This window comes from Pseudophryne corroboree, chromosome 5, assembly GCF_028390025.1.
Source record: "Pseudophryne corroboree isolate aPseCor3 chromosome 5, aPseCor3.hap2, whole genome shotgun sequence".
NCBI classification, from domain to species: domain Eukaryota; kingdom Metazoa; phylum Chordata; class Amphibia; order Anura; family Myobatrachidae; genus Pseudophryne; species Pseudophryne corroboree.
This window is the reverse complement of record NC_086448.1, coordinates 564,444,896-564,471,224: the sequence shown is the minus strand read 5'-3', so window position 1 is coordinate 564,471,224 and position 26,329 is coordinate 564,444,896. Positions and strand designations below refer to the sequence as shown.

Sequence of the window (26,329 nt, the reverse complement as noted above, 5' to 3'; positions counted from 1 at the left end):
TTTTTTTTACTTTTTCATACTTTACGATCCACATGGACTACGACTGGGAACGGTAACCTGTGCCGAGCGAGGCACATTGCTGCAAGGGGACACCGTGCACTAATTGGGGTTCCCAGTCACTTTACGAAGAAAACGACACAAAAAAACGTGAAAAACTCATGTCGACATTTTTCATGTTGACCTAATGGCCGTGTCGACCTATTTCTAGTGTCGACCTAGCCACTGTCGACCTAATGGGTGTCGACCTAGACACTGTCGACCCCGAGTCCCATACCCGTCTTGGACGGTTATAGCCAGACAGACTGAAGGCTGTCCACTGAATTCCCCCAGGTACTAATATATATATATATATATATATATATATATATATATATATATATATATATATATATATATATATATATATATATATATAATACACTGCTCAAAAAATAAAGGGAACACTAAAATAACACATCCTAGATCTGAATGAATGAAATATTCTTATTAAATACTTTGTTCTTTACATAGTTGAATGTGCTGACAACAAAATCACACAAAAATTATCAATGGAAATCAAATTTATTAACCCATGGAGGTCTGGATTTGGAGTCACACTCAAAATTAAAGTGGAAAAACACACTACAGGCTGATCCAACTTTGATGTAATGTCCTTAAAACAAGTCAAAATGAGGCTCAGTAGTGTGTGTGGCCTCCACGTGCCTGTATGACCTCCCTACAACGCCTAGGCATGCTCCTGATGAGGTGGCGGATGGTCTCCTGAGGGATCTCCTCCCAGACCTGGACTAAAGCATCCGCCAAACTCCTGGACAGTCTGTGGTGCAACAGTCTGTTGGTGGATGGAGCGAGACATGATGTTCCAGATGTGCTCAATTGGATTCAGGTCTGGGGAATGGGCGGGCCAGTCCATAGCATCAATGCCTTCGTCTTGCAGGAACTGCTGACACACTCCAGCCACATGAGGTCTAGCATTGTCTTGCGTTAGGAGGAACCCAGGGCCAACCGCACCAGCATATGGTCTCACAAGGGGTCTGAGGATCTCATCTCGGAACCTAATGGCAGTCAGGCTACCTCTGGCGAGCACATGGAGGGCTGTGCGGCCCCCAAAGAAATGCCACCCCACACCATTACTGACCCACTGCCAAACCGGTCATGCTGGAGGATGTTGCAGGCAGCAGAACGTTCTCTTTGGCGTCTCCAGACTCTGTCACGTCTGTCACATGTGCTCAGTGAGAACCTGCTTTCATCTGTGAAGAGCACAGGGTTCCAGTGGCGAATTTGCCAATCTTGGTGTTCTCTGGCAAATGCCAAACGTCCGGCACGGTGTTGGGCTGTAAGCACAACCCCCACCTGTGGACGTTGGGCCCTCATACCACCCTCATGGAGTCTGTTTCTGATCATTTGAGTAGACACATGCACATTTGTGGCTTGCTGGAGGTCATTTTGCAGAGCTCTGGCAGTGCTCCTCCTGTGCCTCCTTGCACAAAGGCGGAGGTAGCAGTCCTGCTGCTGGGTTGTTGCCCTCCTACGGCCTCCTCCACGTCTCCTGATGTACTGGCCTGTCTCCTGGTAGCGCCTCCATGCTCTGGCCACTACGCTGACAGACACAGCAAACCTTCTTGCCACAGCTCGCATTGATGTGCCATCCTGGATGAGCTGCACTACCTGAGCCACTTGTGTGGGTTGTAGACTCCGTCTCATGCTACCACTAGAATGAAAGCACCGCCAGCTTTCAAAAGTGACCAAAACATCAGCCAGAAAGCATAGGAGCTGAGAAGTGGTCTGTGGTCACCACCTGCAGAACAACTACTTTATTGGGGGTGTCTTGCTAATTGCCTATAATTTCCACCTGTTGTCTATTCCATTTGCACAACAGCATGTGAAATTGATTGTCAATCAGTGTTGCTTCCTAAGTAGACAGTTTGATTTCACAGAAGTGTGATTGACTTGGAGTTACATTGTGTTGTTTAAGTGTTCCCTTTATTTTTTTGAGCAGTGTATCTATCTATCTATCTATCTATCTATCTATCTATCTATCTATCTATCTATCTATCTATCTATATATATATATATATATATATATATATATATATATAAAAGGCAAAAAAGGAGATTGACTCACTGATTGACTCACCACGAAATCTCTTAAACCACAAGACCTACAATCTTGAAACTTGGCAGGTAGCTTGTCCTTAGGTCCCAGGTGCTTGCCAAGAACCGGTTTTACAAATGTCACTGCCCATCGACGGAAATCAACAAAAATGGATGTGTGTATGTATGTATGTGTATATGTATGTTCCAGCATAACTCCGGAATGCCTACAGCAATTTACACCAAACTTGGTACACATATGACTTACAATCTGGGAACAAACACTGTGGGGGTAACACACCCCTAGGGGGTGAGGCAGCAGCACAGAGTATTTCAGCAGACCGCATAACTCTGGAATACCTGGAGCAATTTACACCAAACTTGGTACACATATGACTTATAGGCCCTACACACATGCCGATATTCTGAAAGATATGAACGATCTCGTTCATAAATGAACGAGAACTCGTTCATATCTTTCAGTGTGGAGACTCCAGCGATGAACGATGCGCGGCCCCGCGCTCGTTCATCGCTGATCTCCCGTCGGCTGTGCATGCAGGCCAATATGGACGATCTCGTCCATATTTGCCTGCACTTCAATGCAGCCGGGTGACAGGGGGAGTGAAGAAACTTCACTCCCCCCGTCACTGCCCCCCCGCCGCCGGGTTGCTCGTCGGCCGTATCGGCTTTCGGGCACCTCGGCGGCGCATCGCCGAGTGTGTAGGGCCCTATACAATCTGGGAACAAACACTGTGGGGGTAACACATCCCTAGGGGGTGAGGCAGCAGCACAGAGTATTTCAGCAGACCGCATAACTCTGGAATACCTGGAGCAATTTACACCAAACTTGGTACACATATGACTTACAATCTGGGAACAAACACTGTGGGGGTAAGACACCCCTAGCACCCCTAGGGGTGGGACAGCAGCACAGAGTATATCAGGAGACAGCATAACTCCGGAATGCCTGGACCAGTTTACACCAAACTTGCTACACATATGACTTACAATCGGGGAACAAACACTGTGCGGGTAAGACACCCCTAGCACCCCTAGGGGTGAGGCAGCAGCACAGAGTATTTCAGCAGACAGCATAACTCTGGAATGCTTTGTGGAATTTACACCAAACTTGGTACACATATGACTTACAATCTGGGAACAAACACTGTGGGGGTAACACACCCCTAGCACACCTAGGGGTGGGCCACCAGCACAGACCATATCAGGACATGCATGATATGTGAGTGATGACAGGGCTTCATGTGGCAGTGACATGATGTGAGGAGGGGAATGGAGGTAGCAGGAAACCACACGCTGAGAGTTATATAGTGGGAAGAGCAGGTTCCCCAGCAGCACAGAGTATATTAGGAGATGCATGATATGTCAGGCAGGACAGGGCTGCATGTGACAGGGGCAGTGACATGATGTCAGGAGGGGAATGGGGGTAGCACGAACCCACACACTGAGAGTTATATAGTGGAAGTAGCAGGGTCCCCCAGCAGCACAGATTATATCAGGAGATGCATAATGTGCTGCGCTATGTAAAAAACTGTAAGCAAGAAGCCACAGACTAAGAGTTGTATAGTGGGAAGAGCAGGGTCCCTTGGGGGACCAAAAAGGGGTCCGGCCACTACACAAAGTGGTTCAGGGAAGCAAGATATGCCTATATACTAGATCTCCAACCCACATCAATTAACGAACAACTATAATTCTAATTTACCATCCTCATCCTGTAGCGAAGCACGGGTATTCAGCTAGTTCTTTTATATAATGATGTCCTCTAAAGGAAAAATATATCCTTGTGGCTCTCTATGATGATATCTTGGGGGCATGTATGAAAACTACTCTATGGGGTAAAAAGGTGCTGTAATAATGAATATGATTAGATGCTATAGCTTACAGCACCTACAGTAGCTTGCATAAACATAAGATCATGATGAGCATAACAGGTTAGGACTTAGGATCAATTCTAGGTTAAAATTCTAATAGGTAAAAGGAATAAAGGACAGTAGGTAAAATATGACACACATTTGTTTTCTATTGCAACATATATTATTATACCTCTTAATATTCAGGTTTGTTTGTACATAAAAGCATAATAATTTGTTTCCTCAAGCTTTTTCTTAATTGATCCAACACCTGAAAGCTACATGATACAGCACAGCGTAGTTTTCCGCTTCCTAAGTAAGTTTTTTTTAATATGATATTGTTATGTTTTGTTCGCTATTGTGAATCAAGTTATATTACGGTATGTTTCCTGCCAAAAGGCTGCACATAGCATTGTAACGTAATACTACTGTATTGTGGTGCTATGGCTGCCAACCTAATGGGCTCTATTGTACAATATAAGCAGCAACAAGTGGTAACTTGGTAGATTTTCAATGCTACTGCTTGAATCCATTTTTACTTGCTTGCAATGTGCGGCAAAGGGTTAATGTAGCCATCTGCATATTGTTTAAAAGACTTCAGTAAAGTGCTAACTAAGGGGCCCTACACACTCGGCGATGCGCCGCCGAGGTGCCCGACGGCCGATACGGCCGACGAGCAACCCGGCGGCGGGGGGGCAGTGACGGGGGGAGTGAAGTTTCTTCACTCCCCCCGTCACCCGGCTGCATTGAAGTGCAGGCAAATATGGACGAGATCGTCCATATTGGCCTGCATGCACAGCCGATGGGAGACCAGCGATGAACGAGCGCGGGGACGCGCATCGTTCATCGCTGGAGTCTCCACACTGAAAGATATGAACGAGTTCTCGTTCATTTATGAACGAGATCGTTCATATCTTTCAGAATATCGGCATGTGTGTAGGGCCTATAAGCCTTCTGGATGAACCCAAATCAGCCAATTAATGGTTAATATTAGAACCAGCGGTGGCTGCAGCCTCTGAGAAACAAGGAGGAATCTCAGCAACTCCCAAATCTGTAAACTAAACTATAGAATTAAATAAAGCAGAGGCGCTGCTACTCCCCAACAGTAGTATCCACACAGCCGGAGTATTTAAATATTATTCCGAATTATATCCAATAGATCTTAAAACATAAAAAAGGTGTATAAGGACTGTGCCATTCCTATTACCGGTACATCAAAAACTATCGGAACTGAAAGGAAGCAAAAAGCTGGGAGCTATGGCCCTCATTCCGAGTTGATCGCTCGCAAGGCGAATTTAGCAGAGTTGCTCACGCTAAGCCTACGCCTACTGGGAGTGTATCTTAGCTTCTTAAAATTGCGACCGATGTATTCGCAATATTGCGATTACAAACTACTTAGCAGTTTCAGAGTAGCTTCAGACTTACTCGGCATCTGCGATCAGTTCAGTGCTTGTCGTTCCTGGTTTGACGTCACAAACACACCCAGCGTTCGCCCAGACACTCCCCCGTTTCCCCGGCCACTCCTGCGTTTTTTCCGGAAACGGTAGCGTTTTTTCCCGCACGCCCATAAAACGGCCTGTTTCCGCCCAGTAACACCCATTTCCTGTCAATCACATTACGATCGCCGGAGCGATGAAAAAGCCGTGAGTAAAAATACTATCTCCATTGTAAAATTACTTGGCGCAGTCGCAGTGCGATTATTGCGCATGCGTACTAAGCGGAATTTCACTGCGATGCGATGAAAAATACCGAGCGAACGACTCGGAATGAGGGCCTATATGTAGCCAGAGAGTTAGTAATAGATCCTAAAGTTATTAGTTTGATCCAGCAGTTAGTCATACCCCTTTCACACTTGCAGCAAACTCCCAGGTTATTGCACATGAACGCGCAGCAAGCTAGGTCTGCTCTTTACAAGGGTCTGGATGGGGGTATCCGGTCTCTGGGTTGACCACACTTAGGTCGACAATGTCTAGGTCGACCACTATTGGTCGACAGTAACTAGGTCTACAAGGTTTCTAGTCCAACAGGGTCTCTAGGTCGACAGGTCAAAAGGTCGATATGAGTTTTTCAAATTTTTTTCTTTTTTTGACCTTTTTCATACTTAACGATTCATGTGGATTACGATTGGGAATAATAACCTGCCCAAAGCATGGCGAGCAAAGCGAGCCATGCGAGGGGACACGGTGCACTAATTGGGGTTCCCGGTTACTGTACGGAGAAAACCAAAACCATTAAAAAAACTCATGTCGACCTTTTGACTTGTCGACCTAGAACATGTGGTTTACCTTCAGTACCACTCCTGACTGAGACCCACAAATTGCCAGCTTGCTAGACCCAGCAAATTCCCGTGTCTTCTATCTGAAAGGGGTTTTAGTTTGCATTTAATCTAGCAAACACAGTGGTGCAAGTGGGCGGGTACGGGTGGGTACGGCGTACCCGTAAGAATTTAGCCGTGGGTACGCCGTACCCACACCGACGGGCCGCCGCTCCTCTTCCTTCCCTCCCTCCCCTGCTCCACGCCGCACCCGCCGCACACGCCGTCCCCGCCGCACCCGCCGCACCGCCGCTGATGTGAGGGAAGGAGAGCGCAGCCTGCGCCTCTCCTTCCCCTCAGTCTCCGGTGGGTGTTTCAGTTTACTTCAGCGCCGATCCGTGAGCCAATCAGAGCTCGCACCCGCGAGCTCTGATTGGCTCACGGATCGGCGCTGAATTAAACTGAGACACCCGCCGGAGACTGAGGGGAACGAGAGGCGCAGGCTGCGCTCTCCTTCCCTCACATGACAGACAGGACGGCGATGGCAGCGGTGAGTAGGGGAGCGGGGCATGTTTACCTGGCACTGGGGGGGGCATGTTAGACCTGGCACTGGGGGGGGGCATGTTATACCTGGCACTGGGGGGGCATGTATACCTGGCACTGGGGGCATATCTGGCACAGGGGGGCATATATACCTGGCACTGGGGGATATCTGGCACAGGGGGGCATGTTATACCTGGCACTGGGGGATATCTGGCACTGGGGGGGCATGTTATACCTGGCACTGGGGGATATCTGGCACTGGGGGCATATCTGGCACAGGGGGGGTATATATACCTGGCACTGGGGGATATCTGGCACAGGGGGGCATGTATATCTGGCACTGGGGGATATCTGGCACTGGGGGGGCATGTTATACCTGGCACTGGGGGATATCTGGCACTGGGGGCATATCTGGCACAGGGGGGCATATATACCTGGCACTGGGGGATATCTGGCACTGGGGCCATATCTGGCACAGGGGGGCATATATACCTGGCACTGGGGGATATCTGGCACTGGGGGCATATCTGGCACAGGGGGGCATATATACCTGGCACTGGGGGATATCTGGCACAGGGGGGCATGTATCCCTGGCACTGGGGGCATATCTGGCACTGTAGGGGCATTTCTGTATCTGGCACGGGGGGCAATGTATATCTGACACAGTGGGGGCATTTGTGTATCTAGCACTGTGGGGCAATGTGTATCTGACACTGTGAGGCAATGTACGGCACTCTGGGGGCATTTCTGTATCTGGCACTGTGGGGCAATGTGTATCTGGCACTGTGGGGCAATGTGTATCTGGCACTCTGGGGACATTTGTGTATCTGGCACTGTGGGGCAATGTGTATCTGGCACTGTGGGGTTATATGTATCTGGCACTGTGGGGCAATGTATATCTGGCACTGTGGGGCAACGTGTATCTGACACTATTGGGGTCATACGTGTATCTGCCCCTCCCCCATATGTGTATCACGCCCCCATTTTCATTGGCCACGCCCCATGTGGCATTTGGCCACACCCATTTTTTGGGATTAAGTTCATTGTCATTGCAAAGAGATTTTGCAATTAATTGAAATTCATCTGATCACTGTTTGTGACACTCTGTAGTATGTGCAAATTGCCATCTTAAAAAATGAGGTAGCAGACTCAGTGAAAATTAATATTCGTGTCATTCTCAAAACTTTTGCCCACGGCTGTATATAATAGTGTGTATATATATACATATATATATAATACAATGCTGATACGAACCGTCACTCAATGCTGGAAAAGTTGATGCCTGGTGCCCTCAGTGAAAAGGATAGTAGCAAGCGTGGAGACTGCGGCACTCAAGTTTAAATGAATATTTTTTACTGAAGCATATTAAGTAGTTACAGAATGCTGTTAAGGTATTCTGTAACTACTTAATATGCTTCAGTAAAAAATATTAATTTAAACTTGAGTGCCGCAGTCTCCACGCTTGCTATATATATATATATATTGTGACAAGAACACTGGGATAGTGTTTGAGGGCAGGTATATTTGTCCCAGGTTCTTGTCTTACATGTTTTAGAAAATGTTAACTTCTAGGAAAAATGCTTTTTGTTCTGTCTGAACCTTTTCAGTTTGCTGTAAAAGCTGGGTAAAGGCTCTGAGAGAGAGATAAGGCGAGTTCTAGACATTGGGCCCAGTTCGGGTCTTTGGCCTCACAGAGGGCTAATCAGGGTTTCAGCTGTGTAAGAGTGATATAGTGCTTCTAACCTGATTAGTATGGGCAGACTGCCTGGGAAGGCTGCAGGATCTGTGTGTGAGAGACACGCTTTCTGATGCAAGTAAGCTATACAGTATGTACTGAAGAACTCTGTGTTTTGTTTAGTGACAGTTAGGAACATCTTATGTTTAGTTAGTGCCGGACAGGCAAGGTATTTTTATTTTGGGGTTTGTTTTATTTTCTGTTTCAATAAAACTGGCCGGGGTCAGTTGTACCAGAAACTGGACTTGTGTTGTTCCTCAGCTGCTGCGTGCTGCCATATTCCCCAGGAAAAGGCACCTTGCACCCCTACAGTGTTACAACTTGGTGGAGAATGCGAGCAGGCCGTTCTGCGCATAAGTGAAAGCAGCAGCTTTGTGAGGCCTGCAGAAAACGGTGGTTTATGCAGATACAGCCCAGTGTGAAGTTACTGAGACTCACCCCTGAGGGTTTGATATATGTCCTGGGTGAAAGCAGCTGCAAAGCCGCCTGAAAAATCTGTTGACATGGAGGATCTGCTTAAAGCCTTGCTGCAAGCTACAGCGGCTCAGCAGGAGGCCAACCGACAGCAGCAGGTGGCAATGGAGGAAAATTGGAGACTACAGCAGGAGGCCAACAGACAGCAGCAGGTGGCAATGGAGGAAAATATAAGACAGCAGCAGGTGGCAATGGAGGAAAATAAGAGACAACAGCAGGCAGTTGTTGATGAACTTTACAGGCAACAGCGTCAGGATAGAGAGGCCTTAGCAGAAGTGGTGCAGAGACTTGCAGCTCGGGTTGGAGATGTGGCCGTCAGTGCTCCAACCAGCTCTAGTTCTATACGAGCCAGTCACTTCCTGCAGAAAATGACAGAGGCTGATGATGTGGAGGCCTATCTGACCACGTTTGAAAGGACTGCCGAGCGTGAGAACTGGCCGAAAGCACAGTGGGCCAGTCTGCTGGCACCTTTCCTGTCAGGTGAGCCCCAAAAAGCTTACTTTGATTTAAGCCCTGCTGAGGCTCGGGACTATGATAAACTAAAGACTGAGATCCTGACCCGCCTGGGAGTCACGCTGTCAGTACGAGCACAACGGGTGCACCGTTGGCTGTACGCCATGGAGAAGCCTCCGCGCTCCCAGATGCACGACCTTATTCAGCTAACAAAAAAATGGCTGCAGCCAGAGACATTAACTGGTCCCCAGATGGTGGAAAGAGTCGTCATGGACCGCTACTTGAGATCTTTGCCCATGGTCCTGCGCAAGTGGGTGAGCCATGGAAACCCGGGTACTGCTGACCAATTAGTGGACATGGTAGAGAGGTATTTGGCAGCAGAGGAACTACTGATGACCACCCAGCAACCCATAGATCCTCGACAGCGCCCTTCAGTAAAGACTAGTAAGACTGTTCCGTGGGAAAACGTTGCTGGGCGGTTAAGAGAACGCAAGGCTGGAGAGACTGTAAACACTGGCCCTGGAAACAGGCCAATGGGGCTAGAACGGTCTATGCTGCCCAAATGGGTTGATAATCGTGTGGTTAAATGTTTTAGGTGTGGTATGCCAGGTCATGTTATTGCCAATTGCCCAGTCACGCAAGAACCCATGCAATGTGATGCTGCCTTTGAATGTCGCAGAATGTCTTTCTTTGCTAGGTTAGCCTGTACTGTGGTACCTTCACCTGAGCTGGAAAAACAAATGTGTGATGTGTTCTTAGAAGGTAACCGGGTAGAGGCCTTGCTAGATTCAGGAAGTTTAGTTACCCTCGTGAAAGCTGGGTTAGTGAACCCCTTAAAGGTCCAGCAAATACCTATTGGGGTAACTTGCATACATGGGGATACCCAACATTATGCCACTGCTGAGGTGAATATAGAAACTTGTTGTGGGTCAGCAATGGTTAAAGTGGGACTGGTCCCTACCTTGGTGCATGAGGCCATAATAGGGAGGGATTTTCCTCATTTTTGGAAACTGTGGGAATCACGGTTATCAACAGATGTGAGAAGTAAAAAGCCAGTTGATAATACCGGTGATTTTATGGATGTACGTGGGTCTTCGGAACTTTCTGTCCCTTTGCCTTTTGCTAGTTTGGCTGGGGAAGTGACAGATGGGGAGTCCAGTGAGGACCCTCTTGCCGGGAACAGAGACATAGTAGTTAGAACTGAAAGCGTGCCTGACCTGGAGGTAAAGAAGGATCTGTTTGCGTCTGAACAGTTAAAGGATCCTACCTTAATAAAGGCTAGAGAGAATGTTAAGATTGTTAATGGGGAACCTGTGGTACCAGGTGACAGGGTTACGTATCCCCACATGGCCATCTGTAATGAGCTCTTGTACCACATTGTCAAAAGGGGTGAGGATGTGGTGGAACAGCTGGTAGTTCCCCAGCCTTATCGGAGAACGGTACTAGATTTAGCTCATAGTCACGTTACCGCAGGACATTTAGGGGCAGAAAAAACCACTGAAAGAGTTTTACAAAGGTTCTTTTGGCCAGGGGTTTATAAAGAAGTGTCTGAATATTGTTCTTCCTGTCCTGAATGCCAGTATCATGCCCCTAGACCCCATTTCAGGAGCCCACTAGTTCCCATGCCTATTATAGAGGTCCCGTTTGACAGAATAGCCATGGATCTCGTGGGGCCCTTGTTAAAGTCTGCTCGGGGCCATCAGTATATCCTGGTAATTATGGACTATGCCACTCGATATCCTGAGGCTGTCCCTTTACGCACTATCACAACCAAGGCGATAGCTAGGGAGCTGGTGCAGGTATTTAGTAGAGTGGGAATACCAAAAGAAATTTTGACTGACCAAGGTACTCCATTTATGTCAAGGATCATGAAAGAATTGTGCAAGTTATTTAAGGTCACTCACCTCAGGACGTCCATCTACCATCCCCAAACTGACGGGTTGGTGGAAAGGTTTAATAAAACATTAAAAAGTATGTTAAAAAAGGTTGTTGAGAGAGATGGGAAAAACTGGGATTGTTTGTTGCCCTACTTGTTAATGGCCATCAGAGAAGTTCCTCAGTCCTCTACGGGGTTTTCTCCATTTGATTTGTTGTATGGTAGACACCCCAGAGGGCTGTTGGATGTTGCCAAAGAGACGTGGGAAGGACAGCCCACTCCTTATAGAAGCGTTATTGAGCATGTAACACAAATGCAGGATAGGATTGCAGCCGTGGTACCTGTTGTCAGAGAGCACATGGAACAGGCCCAAAGTGCTCAACAGAGGGTCTATAACCGGAGTGCCAAGATACGGGAATTTACTCCTGGAGATAGAGTTCTTGTTTTGGTACCCACTGTGGAAAGCAAATTCCTAGCTAAATGGCAGGGTCCATTTGAGATTAGGGAAAAAGTGAATGAGGTTAATTACAAAGTATACCAGCCGGGAAAGAGAAAACCCGAACAGATCTACCATGTTAACTTAATCAAACCCTGGAAAGATAGGTTGTCTCTGTCAGCGGAGCCTTGCCCTTCGGTGTCTTCACCCCGGTTGCTTCCCGCAGTGAAGGTGTCAGAGACATTATCAGCTGATCAGAACAATCAGGTTAAAGAATTTCTCATCCAAAATAGGGAGGTATTTTCAGAGCTGCCTGGCCGAACGACCATAATAAAACATGACATTGTCACAGAACCAGGGGTCAGGGTTCATTTAAAGCCATATAGGATTCCTGAAGCTCAGCGAGAAGCTATTTCTAAGGAAGTTAAAACCATGTTAGAACTTGGAGTCATAGAGGAGTCTAACAGTGAGTGGTCCAGTCCCATAGTGCTCATCCCGAAGCCCGACGGTAGCATACGCTTCTGTAATGACTTTCGTAAGTTAAATGAGGTGTCCAAGTTTGACGCATACCCCATGCCCCGTGTGGATGAGCTTGTAGAAAGGCTGGGAACAGCCAGGTTTCTCACCACATTGGACCTGACCAAAGGTTACTGGCAAATACCTTTATCTGATAGCGCCAAAGAAAAAACAGCCTTTTCGGTTCCGGAGGGGTTGTACCAGTATAAGATGTTACCCTTTGGGTTGCATGGGGCTCCAGCAACCTTTCAACGGGCGATGGATAAAATTTTGAGGCCCCATAGAAAATATGCAGCTGCCTATTTGGATGTGGTAATTCACAGTACAGACTGGGGGTCACATTTGGTTAAAGTACAAGCAGTACTGCACTCAATCAGAGAGGCAGGGTTAACTGCTAACCCAAAGAAGTGCTGCCTCGCAATGGAGGAGGTCAAATACTTGGGCTTCACCATAGGCAGAGGTCTGATTAGGCCCCAATTGAATAAAGTTGATGCTATTCAAAACTGGCCTCGTCCAGTGAATAAAAAACAGGTAAGGGCTTTTTTGGGAATTACTGGGTACTATAGACGGTTTATTCCTAATTTTGCGACCACAGCGGTGCCGTTGTCAGACCTTACCAAAGGGAAGCAGTCAAATGTGGTGAAATGGAACCCTGATGCAGAAAAGGCGTTCCAAGCGTTAAAAGTGGCTTTGTGTTCACAACCGGTGTTGATAACACCAGATTTTTCAAAAGAATTTGTGGTACAGACAGATGCCTCAGAGGTAGGGATAGGTGCTGTGCTGTCCCAAACCAGAGATGGGGACGAACACCCTATCATTTATTTGAGTAGGAAACTCAATGAGCATGAAAAAAGGTATGCCATTGTGGAAAAGGAGGCTTTGGCCATTAAGTGGGCACTAGATACCTTGAGATATTACCTCTTGGGTAGACAATTCAGACTAGTGACAGACCATGCCCCTTTAAAATGGATGTATGTAAATAGAGGCAAGAATGCTCGTGTAACTAGATGGTTTCTAGCGTTGCAGGACTTTAAGTTTACTGTCGAACATAGACCGGGAACACAATTGGCCAACGCAGATGCATTGTCTCGCATCTTCTGTTTGGGGGCTACAAGTGTTCCGGCCCCTAGGTCGAAACAGGGGAGGGGGATATGTGACAAGAACACTGGGATAGTGTTTGAGGGCAGGTATATTTGTCCCAGGTTCTTGTCTTACATGTTTTAGAAAATGTTAACTTCTAGGAAAAATGCTTTTTGTTTTGTCTGAACCTTTTCAGTTTGCTGTAAAAGCTGGGTAAAGGCTCTGAGAGAGAGATAAGGCGAGTTCTAGACATTGGGCCCAGTTCGGGTCTTTGGCCTCACAGAGGGCTAATCAGGGTTTCAGCTGTGTAAGAGTGATATAGTGCTTCTAACCTGATTAGTATGGGCAGACTGCCTGGGAAGGCTGCAGGATCTGTGTGTGAGAGACACGCTTTCTGATGCAAGTAAGCTATACAGTATGTACTGAAGAACTCTGTGTTTTGTTTAGTGACAGTTAGGAACATCTTATGTTTAGTTAGTGCCGGACAGGCAAGGTATTTTTATTTTGGGGTTTGTTTTATTTTCTGTTTCAATAAAACTGGCCGGGGTCAGTTGTACCAGAAACTGGACTTGTGTTGTTCCTCAGCTGCTGCGTGCTGCCATATTCCCCAGGAAAAGGCACCTTGCACCCCTACAGTGTTACAATATATATATATATATATATATATATATATATATATATATGTATATATATAGACCGGCACGCCTTTGTTACATAAATACTTGCGTCCCGGTGCCATTTAATCCCACAAGGGATAAATTGTATATAGTATATAGTTCGCAGTAGCGGCACTCAGCGACGACTTCTCCAAAGAATTAAAACACCATCACTCTGATTATGTCAACGTTTCAGGATCGTTTATTTAGACCCTTTCGTCAGGATACAAAAATAAATGATCCTGAAACGTTGCCATAATCCAGAATGATGGTGTTTTAATTCTTTGGAGAAGTCGTCGCTGAGTGGCGCTACTGTGAAAAAATAAATAAATATATATATATATATATATATAGATAAAGATGCAACGTCGGGCGGCACTCACGGCATGAAAGGAAAGACAGACAAGCTGGTCTGATGTTCAACGTTTCAATGTCTTTACGGCATTTTCGTCAGGATTTTTTTTATTCATATATATATAGATATATATATATATATATATATATATATATATATATATGGGTGTAGGATGGTATGCCGGTGGCCGGGCTCCCGGCGGCCAGCATACCGGCGCCGGAATTCCGACCGCCGGCATACTGACAGCTGAGCGAGCGCAAATGAGCCCCTTGCGGGCTCGCTGTGCTAGCCACGCTGCGGGCACGTACACCTTGCTCCGGTGCCCTCCCTGCAGATGAGCATCTGTAGATATTTTCTTTGCATGGGCGGCACTCAGAGACTTTCAACAAGCAGATTAAGTGAAAAAGAGACCCCACCAGGCCAATTTAATGGTAACGTTTCGGGGTATTATTCCCCTTCCATGGAGACCGCTGGTCACCATACCGACGTCGGGGTCTCTTAGATTTTTTAGTGATTTCTTCGTTTTTTATTTTTAATAAATTTGCAGTGTTGTCATGTTGTCATTATGGGGTATTGTGTGTAAAATTTTGAGGGGAAAAATTTATTTATTCCATTTTGGAATAAGGCAGTAACCTAAAATGTGAAAAAAGTGAAGCGCTGTAAATACTTTCCGGATGCACTGTATATTGGTTGATTCAATTACATGCAAGTTACTCACGGATGCTGTAAGCCATACTTATGGTACCGCCGGACTCGTAGAATTTTGTTTGCAACCCCATAGGGCTTAATTTAAAAATCCATGAGTCCAGGGTGAGATTGGTCCATGAAAGGGGCAAGTTTAGCTGCCATTGTTGGTATTTGTACACCATTGCAATGGCATCTCTCCCCCTTGCTTCTAATTGAATTGATCCCTTAGGATGGTCAAGAAAATGTATGTTGCTCAGCCTAGACTAAGGGATAAATTTGGTAAAGCTTCTAAAACAGAGAATTGGTGATGTTGCCAATCAGATGCAGTCTATACTTTTCTAAAAGGCCTTAGAGAAGACAGCGGACAGCATCTGATTGATTGCTATGGGCAACATCACCAATTCTCTGTTTCAGAAGCTTTAGTAAATTTACCCTGAAGAGTAAATAATCCATTCTTATTGTATTGGTTTCAGTCACCAAATAACCAACATAATGGAGAAAGAACTGCCTGCTGCACTGATAGAGGAGATTGGAGGCCCTTGTGGAGTTATGGAAGAGCATGTGGAATTTCTGAAGCAACACTTTACATTGATCACTATGAAAGAGCTAAATGAGAATGGGCAATTAGCAGATAACATTGTGTGCATCTACAACTGGGCGAATAAACCAGATATTAACAGTGCACTTCTGAAGCGTCTTCCTCGACTCAAAATAATTGCAAGTTGTGGAGCAGGAGTTGACCACCTTGACTTAAAGTTGATTTCAAGCTATGGTGTGAAAGTTGCCAATACGCCTCATGCTGTTACCAGTTCTACAGCTGACTTGGCAATGACATTGCTGCTTGTGTCTGCCAGGAACTTTCTGGAAGGTAATATAAAGTAGCTGCATTTTACGTCTCCCATAATTGCTTCTTTTTATGTCAAATTGATTAAATGATGGCAACAGGCACAAACTCGCATAATAAGCTTTTAGGGAGATGTTCAATTATCAGCAGAGTGCGTACATGATGTGCAGCTGTGTGCATAACCAATTAATTATGGTATAGCAACTTTGCAGAGTTTCCTGCTCACCTCTGCATTAGGTGAGGAAAACATCTGTGTGGGAATATCTCAAAATACCTATAAAATGAGAGCTGGAAGGTTTATAACGGAGTTAAAAAGTGATCATAATCCTCCCCCTTCCAGAGTAACCAATCAATAGTTTAACCTTCAATATGTAACTAAAGCCGGTTTGATTACAGGAAACCGACACTTAGACTGCCGACTGTCACATGACCAATAGCGGCAACCCGATGCTTAGAATCCTGACACCTGGTGGATAAGTATACTAACCCTCCCTTCTTGCAGCCTTAATCCTAACTTCTCTTCCTGCAACCTAACCCTCCCCGGAATACTTGCGCTTGGGATGTCGGCTTTCGGGATTCTGGCGTCCTGCCAGCTGGCATTTTAAATATTGGCATGCCCACTACATTCCACTAAGCTTTATAACTTGCTTTTTATATTTATTTTTAGGTTTATTTATATTTTTCTTAACTGAAATATTCTGAATTGCTCTATGTGCTATACAGGAGCGGTTCTTGGTGTGGGCAAGCAGTGCCTGCGCCCGGGGCGCTGCGGCCTGGGGGCGCGGCCGCAGGCACCGCCCGCTACCTGCTCCCCAGCTGCAGCAGACCCCGTGGGCTGTGTGGGCGTCCGCTGCATCCGGCTCCAGTGACAGACACTAGAGGTCATTATTGACCTCTAGTGTATGTGCGGTGCTGCTATGGGAGAGACGTCATGACGTTTCTCCCATAAGGGTCTATTCATGAAGCAGTGAAAAGAGCGGAGGAGTGAGCCAGTGGAGAAGTTGCTCATGGCAACCAATCAGCACTGAAGTAACATTTATAATTTGCATACTATACAATTGTATGGAGCAGCTGATTGGTTGCCATGGGCAACTTCTCCACAGGCTCACTTCTCCACTGTTTTCACTGCTTCATGAATAAACCCCATAGAGAGGAGCCGCGGGAGGCCAGACAGAGCAGCAGAAGAGGGCACAACTACTGGGGGCACAGCGACAGGGGACACAACTACATAGGGCAAAGCAACAGGGGCAAATCTACTGGGGGCACAGCAACAGAGGGCACAACTACTGGGGGCAAAGCAACATGGGGCACAGCGACGGGGCGCGACTACTGGGAGCATAGCTACTGGTGGCATAGCTACAGGGGTCACAGCTACAGGGGGCAAATCTACTGGGGGGCACAACTACTTGGGGCAAATCTGAGGGTATAACTGTGGCCACGCCTCTCCCCTATGAAGCCACGCCCCTATTTTTGCCGTGCGTCTCCGGCGCGCACTAGTTCGGTGCTAGTGTAAACTTTCGCACTGGGCGCCACACGGTGTAGAACTGGCCCTGATGCTATATAACTGTATTTCAACATTTCCTGACTAACATTAACCTTTTAAGCATACAATATGGGAGCATATTTCACAGTCAAATGGAACCATTAATTATCACAATGGAAAGTAGGAAAACAAAACCTTGCTAAAATGTTAATTATTTATGTGTAACATGCAAGGTAATCACATATAACTATTCATTATAAGATACTAGCTGATGACGATGTGCCTCGTTTCACTTGGGTAGACCATGAATATGGGTCATGGGTCATTCCATAGTAACTCATGTTACAAAGTGACATAGGACATATATGCATGGCTTTCAACAGCAAAACAAATGTATTTGAAATTTATTTTATTTACTGAGAAAATAAGACAGGTCATTCTTCAAAAAAACTGTATACATGTATTGTTATTTTTTTTATTACCTAACCAATAAATTTTTTATCTTTTTTTATTTCTGGTAACTCATATTACATTTTAAAGAACTGAGGCCCAAATGTACTAAGCCTTAAAAAGTGATAAAGTGGAGAGTACCAACAAATCAGCTACTGTCATTTTTTAAACACATCCTGTAACATGGCAGTTAGAAAGCTGATTGGTTGATACTTTATCTCTCTTTGTCACTCTCCACTTTATCACTTTTTGAGGCTTTATACATTTGGGCCTTAGTTTTATATGACATTTAACAAACGTGAAATTCTGCTCTCTCTTAAGTCCAGGTGGTCCTAAAGATTTACTCCTAACTTTATAGGAGTCTATAAAGCTTTTTATTGTGTAACTAAGTTTAGTGGTTATATAAAACGACTTTAAAAAAAGGAACACTTGGTAACTTACATTACATAACCACATTTCACTATCAAACTTTAAGTAACATTGGGAATTCACTATACTTGGATGATTTATTTTTCTGATTATCTTGTCTTGGATATAGAATATTTCATCTTTATTTGTAGAAGAAAACCTCTTTATATCGGGCGCTAATAGTATTTTCTGTTAAAAAACATTTTGAATATAGTAAAACTCAGCTGCAAAAAGTTAATGACCTGGGGTTAACAGGTCAAATAAATTACACTGGACCACCCAAGTGCAATTAACCACAAAACTCCAATTTGAAAAAACTCTTGCGCTATAGTTATATAATTACAAGATATGGCTGACAAGAATGACAAACTCCTGATAAATTCAAAATATATTTACTATTATATAAATTATCATATAATAAAACAAGACCGGTCTTAAAACATCAAAAAATAATAACAAATATGTATACTTTCTAATACATGGAGGTGGACTTAAGCATACTCTGTGCACAGACGTGTAAAAAAACAAGCTCTATAGCTATATGGCTTAATGAGGTCAAAAAACGTTTTGAATCAAGTGTGGCTGCTGGTAAGACCCATATGTTAATTGTTCCCAATGGATAGTCACTTTGTATCAAAGATCTTTATGATGTGAAGATCCAACATATAACAATGAAATGGATAAGAGCTTTTTGTAACCGGAATCTTTACGTGAGATGTGAGCAAGTGGTATCAGCACAAATGCATCCCGACGACCACCGCAGTGGCTTGTAGCTGCGGGGAAAACGGCACCTATAATGGCACCCGCTGTGATTTAACCTGCTCAGTCGCGATGCTCCACGAGTATCCACCTCTACGTGCCGTTTGCAGGCACCGGTCAGCGGCTCCTCTTTGTTCGAAATCAAATTCCAGGCAGAAGAATGCTACAGCCAGTTCGTGATACGGGTCTAACTCCAGCTGGGGTCCAACAGAATCAACTTCTTATTCTTCTTTATTTTTCTGATTATCTTGTCTTGGATATAGAATATTTTATCTTTATTTGTAGGCCACTTCCATAACTTTCCATCTGTCTCTGTAACATTAACCTTATATTCATACACTGGTTTCAACTCCTGGATAAAGCTCACTATCATTTATTACCACACCCAATCATCCACCTCAAGCTCATTTCCCTGTTTTTCTACTCCAGCCTTTGCTTTTTTTGCTTCTGATGTTGGTGTACGCCCAATTACTTACCTATTAAGGAGTTCCAAGTGATGAACTTTGTTCATGACGTGAAAAGCTACGCAACTTCTAACCAATGAAGAAAGTTTAAATTTCTTGATTTTTTTGAAGAATATCTTCTTCATTTATGAGAATAGCTGTCACCTTGGAAATTAGTCATACTGCAAATGCAAAGTCCATTGTATTGTTTATGGTACATTTTCTACTTTTAACAAGAGACCAAACATGGCATCTGATGGCATCATCAACAGTCCATGTGATGTTGTAAAGTATGTCCCTCTTATAGTCGTCTTGTGTTATGTGGTTAGCATTTTCAAAGCCTCTGTAACATACCTGTTTTTTGGGGGGTCTGAGATACAGTGTAATATAAAACCACATTACACTCTCCCCAATACTCCATTTATTATACATCTATTTAGATGTTGGTTTCTCTGTGACCTCCATTCCCAACTAAATACCCCTTCCTCCCTGCAGAGAAAATTGTATGATTTTCATGTGCGGTATTATCCTACGTCACAATGGGGGTAATTCAAACTGGATCGCTGCAGTAGCAGGGATCGCAGTCTGAATTCCTATGTGAAATGCGCATGCGTACCCCATTGAGATGCTAATAGCATCTCTGGGCTGCGATCGCCTCTGCCTGATTGACAGGCAGAGGCAGTTGCGGGTCAGGAGGGGCGTGCCAACAGTGTTAGAACACCGTTGGTGGGGCATGGTCCGGACAACGGAGGCGTGCCAGACCGTTGGGGAGCTGCGCTGGCAGGGAGCTACTCAACGGGTGCAAAAGCATCGCCGCTGTGCGATGCTTTTGCACCCTTGCCGGGGGGAAGGGCCAGACATGCGTGGCGGACTAGCCCTGTGCTGGGCGTCCCCCCGCATGTCTGAGAAACTGATCGCAGATGTGCTAAATTTAGCACATCTACGATCAGATCTGAATTACCCCCAATGTTAATTTATTTATGGTAAGGACCAGGGACGGATTTAGGGGTCAGGTCGCCTCTAGGCACACAATTATTGGTTTTCACCATAACTGTCCTGCCTCCTTCAGGTCCGGGCTGGTTACTATGCCCCTGGACCACAAAAGCAGCCCCATCCTCACCCTCCGCCACCACCATAATCTGCTGCCCATTGCCCCTTCTCCACTACCAGATGCAAAATAATAAAATAAGTCGTAATGACAAAAAAAATAATACTAATCACCCGGCCTCATCATGTCAGTGGCCTAGCAGGGTGGTTATGTTGGGCAGCCTGCTGTTCCACCTGTCATCAAGTGCCTCACATGCCTAGTTGGAAATCCACCACTGGTTTGGACATAGTGCAAACATTGTAAGTATATCATTTGTATTAATTAAAAATACACAAATAAAGGGTTTAAAATGTTTTTAAGCAATTAAACATTACCTTTGGTTCTGAACAAAAATTAAAGCCGTACTCTTGATTAAAGTGTTGTCTTCCTGCATATAGCACACCAGATCGCAGTGTCTCCGCACACAGATTGTTTCCATGCTAACTGGGTGGCTGGGGATATAACAGGAAACACTCTTGGAATTGTGGGAATGGGAAGGATTGGATACAAAATTGCACAACGTGCTAAAGCGTTTGAAATGAAGATTCTGTATTACAACAGGCATCGAAGGTGAGAAAAGCAAATGGTCAGTTATTGCTGCAAAGAATTATGTTTTGTTTAGCTCAGAATTTTTAACTAATTTTACTTCACTCCACTATGAAATGTATCTGCAGTAACTGGTCAAAAGTCTAACATTTGATTGCACCGTAGATTACAGATCTGAAAGCTCCAGTAAAAATATGACACTGCCTAAATAGCCCCCACAGAGGCATATCCTCTACAAAACTCTGTTAAACTGTACTTTCTGCAGCAGGATACATTGGTTTCCACGGGAAAACATCAGGGTGTAGAGTGGATCTTGATCCAGAGGCACCAACAGGCTAAAGCTTTAGGCTGTCCCAGGATGCATTGGGGCCTCCCTTATAAACACCACCTTCAGGCACTGAGAGACCAGTTTCGAGTTGGTGCCTGCAGCAGCAGGTCATATAACAGGAGGGCTGCACTGGGCAGCCCTGAAAAAGCTTTTCTATGAAGATTTCTTCAACTGGGCTGTCAGTGCTGAATGTCAGGGTGACACTTCAGCGCTGCAGCTCCATCACCTCCAGAGCGGCGTTGCATACTCCCGCGGCTCAATTTCCAGGCACTTGCGGTGGAGACGCTCGGGCTTAGGTACACAGCTGCAGACCACTCTCCTGGATTGCGTGGCTGCTACGGGGAGGAGGTAAGAGGGCCCCCCAGGCGGGACCCGCCATTAAATTGAGTTCGGTCCACGACCTAGGAAGACGGGTCGCGGCGCTGGCATGGACACTGTCACCGAGCAGGGACCCCACTAGACCGCCAGGGCGTAAGAGTACAGGTCGGGTGTACTAACGCCCCATTTAATAAGGCTCTGTAGTACCAGCGGTGGAAGTCCAGCATAGGGGAACCGGTGCCCGTCCCAGGGTGCCATCTCCACATAGATTTCCCTGGAGCTGCTTAGACTTTCACTAATTCCCTGACATAGACGCTGGGTGCCATCTTATGAGCATAGCTACTACTGGTCTCTCGGATTGCAGGGCAAGGTCTCCCTTGTAAAGCCGCCTGTTTACAGCGCTGTGACTTTACAAACACTCTACATGTCTTTATGCAGACAGCGTTAGATAAGAAAGTGTACCTGTTACAGAATATATTGTGTAAGTATTCTGATATATCCGGTCTAGGACCGCGCTGTGATATCTATAATAATACAGTGCAGCTTTATTGTGATAATAATTTCTGCATTGCTTATGACTGTGTGTGCCTGTATCTGCTGTGTGGTTTCACTTTCAGTGTTTCCCAGATGTAACTGTCACTATATTCTGTACCCTAAGAGGCTAGGTGCGTCTGGGTCCGCTAATATAGTGATTCACAATATTTATTCAATACGTATACTCTACTGTGTACTCGGTCACATAATACCGGATTTAATCGCAGGTATTGTACTTTGGCAATATCGTACTAAGTCGCTCTATTGTTGCATTCTCACATAGGGGGTAATTCCAAATTGATCGCAGCAGGATTTTTTTTAGCAATTGGGCAAAACCATGTGCACTGCAGGGGAGGCAGATATAACATGTGCAGAAAGAGTTAGATTTGGGTGGGTTATTTTGTTTCTGTGCAGGGTAAATACTGGCTGCTTTATTTTTACACTGCAAATTAGATTGCAGATTGAACACACCCCACCCAAATCTAACTCTCTCTGCACATGTTATATCTGCCTCCCCTGCAGTGCACATGGTTTTGCCCAATTGCTAACAAATGTGCTGCTACGATCAACTTGGAATTACCCCCATAATGTCTAACAGAAAGGGCAGTAAATCAGTGGAAGTTCCTGCATTATGCAGAGCATGCTCCAGGGATTTACCAGTGTTATATGACGGTCTATGTAGTAATTATCATACACCTCTCAGTCAGTACTCAGCTCCTGCACCTGCAATGGAGCCACTGGGCTGCGTTCACTAACCTACTGGGTGCTCTGGTGGAACGCCTAGCGCCCCCTATGGGACCACCAGTGCCATTTCCACCACATATTATCCCTATGATTAATACGCTTTGGGCGTAAAGGTGACAGTTTCTGGTTATACAGAAAATTACACCAGGTCACTACGTGTCTCTAGATCCTCTAAGCGGGCTGCTTCCTCCTCACAATCCAAATACCTCTCTGACATCTCAGCTGAAGAGGAAGGGGAGCATACGATCCTGTCAGACACTGAATCCTGTGTTACTGATGAGGATTCTCCTTCGCAGATTGATGTCCCTGCTTTAGCAGAGGCCAATAAGCATATCCTTCAAATCACTGATGATGAGTATTCCACTACTGTGGCAATATTTAAACAGCAGAAGGTGGTTAAAACTATATCACCCCATTCTGATCATCTTGTGGAGATCAGACGGGAACCCTGGTCTAATCCAGGGAAGAAATTCCCTCTGCCAAAACGGGTCTTGGCTTGCTATCCTCTCCCTGCAGAGTTATGTAACAAATGGGAAACTCAACTGCCAGTGGATTCCCATGTCACCCGCCTCGTGGTGTCGTCCACTCTACCTGTCACCTCACTGTAGGACCGACAGATAAGAGTGTAGAGGGATGCCTGAAATCTATATACTTCTTTACTGGAGCCAATCATAGACCTACTATATCACGTTCTGGGAAATTTGTGGATCTGGATTCAGCTCATAAGACTCTGGAGTCCCAGGATCTTTGAACAAAAGACGTTTGGGACGAATGAAGGACTTGACTTTTGCATGGATGTTATTTGTTAATGGAGCAATGAACAGTAATCCCAGATTAGAGTATTGTCCCAATTCAACATGGAAAGTTCAATACGGCTGCTGGGGGTGGGAAAAACCTGGTTCCCGTAATCTGAGGCTGATGGAGGACTCCGGGGTTTTAGGTAACTGTGGACTGAGGCTTGGAGGCAGGGTAGGCTGCAGAGTACTGGAGGGTACCAAGGCTGGAATAGGATTTAGCAAGACCGACTCTGGATATGATGCAGCCGAAAGCTGGGAGCTAGTTTTAAACAAGTGCTGCACAGATGCTGCTGCAGAGCACAGAGAACTGTTGCCACAGCATAGGCTGTGGAGGACGTTGCACTGGCAAATTCTGCTTCCTGGTCTCCCAGATTTATACCTGTGGCACGGATCCCATTGGTTGCTGCAGCCAGAACCTGTTCCTGAGAGAAGGAAGGGCAAAACACACCTTTTCCAGAATCCATGATGGCGACGCCATTAGCAGGCACTGATGACACTACACCCAGCCTGCCTCTTTCCTGCTTCCTCACACAGGCCTCAGCATGCCTGCCTCTCTCCTTCCTCACAGAGGCCTCAGCATGCCTGCCTGTGCACCTCGCCCCGGCAGCCCGCAGCCCCGCCGGAGGACCCCGCCAGAGCTACCAGACAGGTAAGTCCCGGCCCTCCCGCACCTGCTGAGGCAAGATCGTGACATACTATAGCTGCCTCTTGGACTGCAATAAGGCGTGAGTTCAGGCATTAGAGGAAGAGCTGGCCGAGGATATTTCTGACATGCCAGACAATACCTGTCTCACTATACCACCGCCACCTATTATGATCAGGAGGCGTCCTCTGAGGTGGGTGTATTGGCAGCCAAGGTGTTGACCACATCTGTCCTGGCTCGCCGCATACTGTGGTTGAGGTCATGGAAACTGGACCTGAACTCCAAAAGACCTTGGAGCTACTTCCCTTCACTGGGGACATTATGTGTGGGGAAGATCTGAATAAAATAGTGTCTGAAATAGCAGCTGCTAAGATGGCGTTTTTCCCCCACTACTAATCCTTCTGCACAGAAGGCATACAGTAAGTACCATTTTTGTTCCTTTTAGCCTCCAGGGAATGCAATAGGTCAGGCATATCCGAGACAATTTCGTGCTCCCAAAACCACCAAGGCCAAATACTCCTGGGCAGCCCGTCAGCCTGCTTCAAAACATGACCAGCCTGCTGCATGACGGGGCGGACCTCCCTCTGGGGGATCCCAGGCTGGGATGCTTACTTATACAATTCACCCAGGTCTGGTTAAAAGACCACTTCTGACAAGGGGATAGTGAAAGCTGTTTCTCACGGGTACGCTGTCTCTTTCCAGAGACATCCCCCTTGCCAATTTTACACTATGGCTCTCCCTTCAGATCTGTTGAAGGTGCAAGCTCTACAAACTGTGGTGAGTTCTCTTCTGAGTAGAGGAGTGGTTGTGCTGGTACCTCAGTCCCAAAGAGGCAGAGGTTAATTTCGACCATTTCTAGTCCAAACAATGGGTCTTTCTGGCTTATTCTCAACCTCAAGTCTCTGGACAAGTTTGTGAGTATGTCCAGGTTTCATATGAAATGCTGCGCTCAGTTGTGCTGGCTATGGAACCCGGACACTGTATGGTATCCTGGATATACAGGATGTATTCTTGAATATACCATTTGTCATCTCTGTCGCCAGGGAGTCAGAATCCTGCCGTACCTAGACGACCTGATGATTCTGGAAAATTCACACAAAGTCCTCCTATTATTTATTAACAGTTTCTTATATAGCGCACCAAATTCCGTTGCGCTTTATTATATGTCATCTGCAAATGACAGGTAACCTTCCTGCAAGTCCACGGGTGGCTTATTAATGGAAGAAGTCCTCACTGGTCCCAGCTCAGAGCATGGTACACCTGGGGGCACTCCTGTACACACACAGTCAGAGACTGCTTCTGTATCCAGAGTAAAGCCCTGAAGATTCAGGACAGGATAAGACACTTCATCATTGCCCCAGAGTGTCAATACACTCGGCAATGCAAGTACTTGGCCTGATGGTGTCGACCTTCGACATGATAGAGTACGCTCCATTTCCTTGCCACCTACTACAGAGGTTAATCCTTTCCAAGTGGGATGGCCTGCCTCATTGGATCAGATCTTTTATGATCTTTTTGACTCTGGAGGTTTGCCTGTCGCTGTCTTGGTTGCTCCAGGACCAGCAATTGAGCAAGGGCCATCCCTTCTGGGTCCCCGACTGGGTCCTGCTGACAACGGATGCTAGTCTGAGGGGATGGGGAGCGATGTTGAAGCAACACTCTTTTCAAGGTCATTGGACAAAAAAGGAATCACTCCTTCCAATAAATATTCTGGAGCTGAGGGCAGTATTCAATGCTCGTCCTGCCTCTAGTACAGAACAGGCCTGTTCAAGTACGATCAGACAACGCCACCACAGTGGCATACATAAACCATCAAGGCGGCTCTCAAAGCCGCATGACAAGGATGGAAGTGTCAAATATCCTTTGTTGGGCGGAACGCCATCTGCCAGCCAAATCGACAGTGCTCAATCCAGGTGTCCTG

General features: G+C 45.9%; 1 protein-coding gene across 2 annotated transcripts in view; it reads left to right on the top strand.

The window, feature by feature from the left end:
- The window catches only part of LOC134928050 (glyoxylate/hydroxypyruvate reductase B-like), a 77,467-nt gene that overhangs the window by 1,036 nt on the left and 50,102 nt on the right, over nucleotides 1-26,329 (top strand). For both annotated transcript variants that reach the window (XM_063923295.1, XM_063923294.1), the window contains exons 2-3: nucleotides 15,498-15,892; nucleotides 20,897-21,068. In XM_063923295.1, the coding sequence (XP_063779365.1) occupies nucleotides 15,517-15,892; nucleotides 20,897-21,068 (548 nt within the window). In that variant the 5' untranslated portion in view covers nucleotides 15,498-15,516. The remainder of the gene's footprint in view (nucleotides 1-15,497; nucleotides 15,893-20,896; nucleotides 21,069-26,329) is intronic.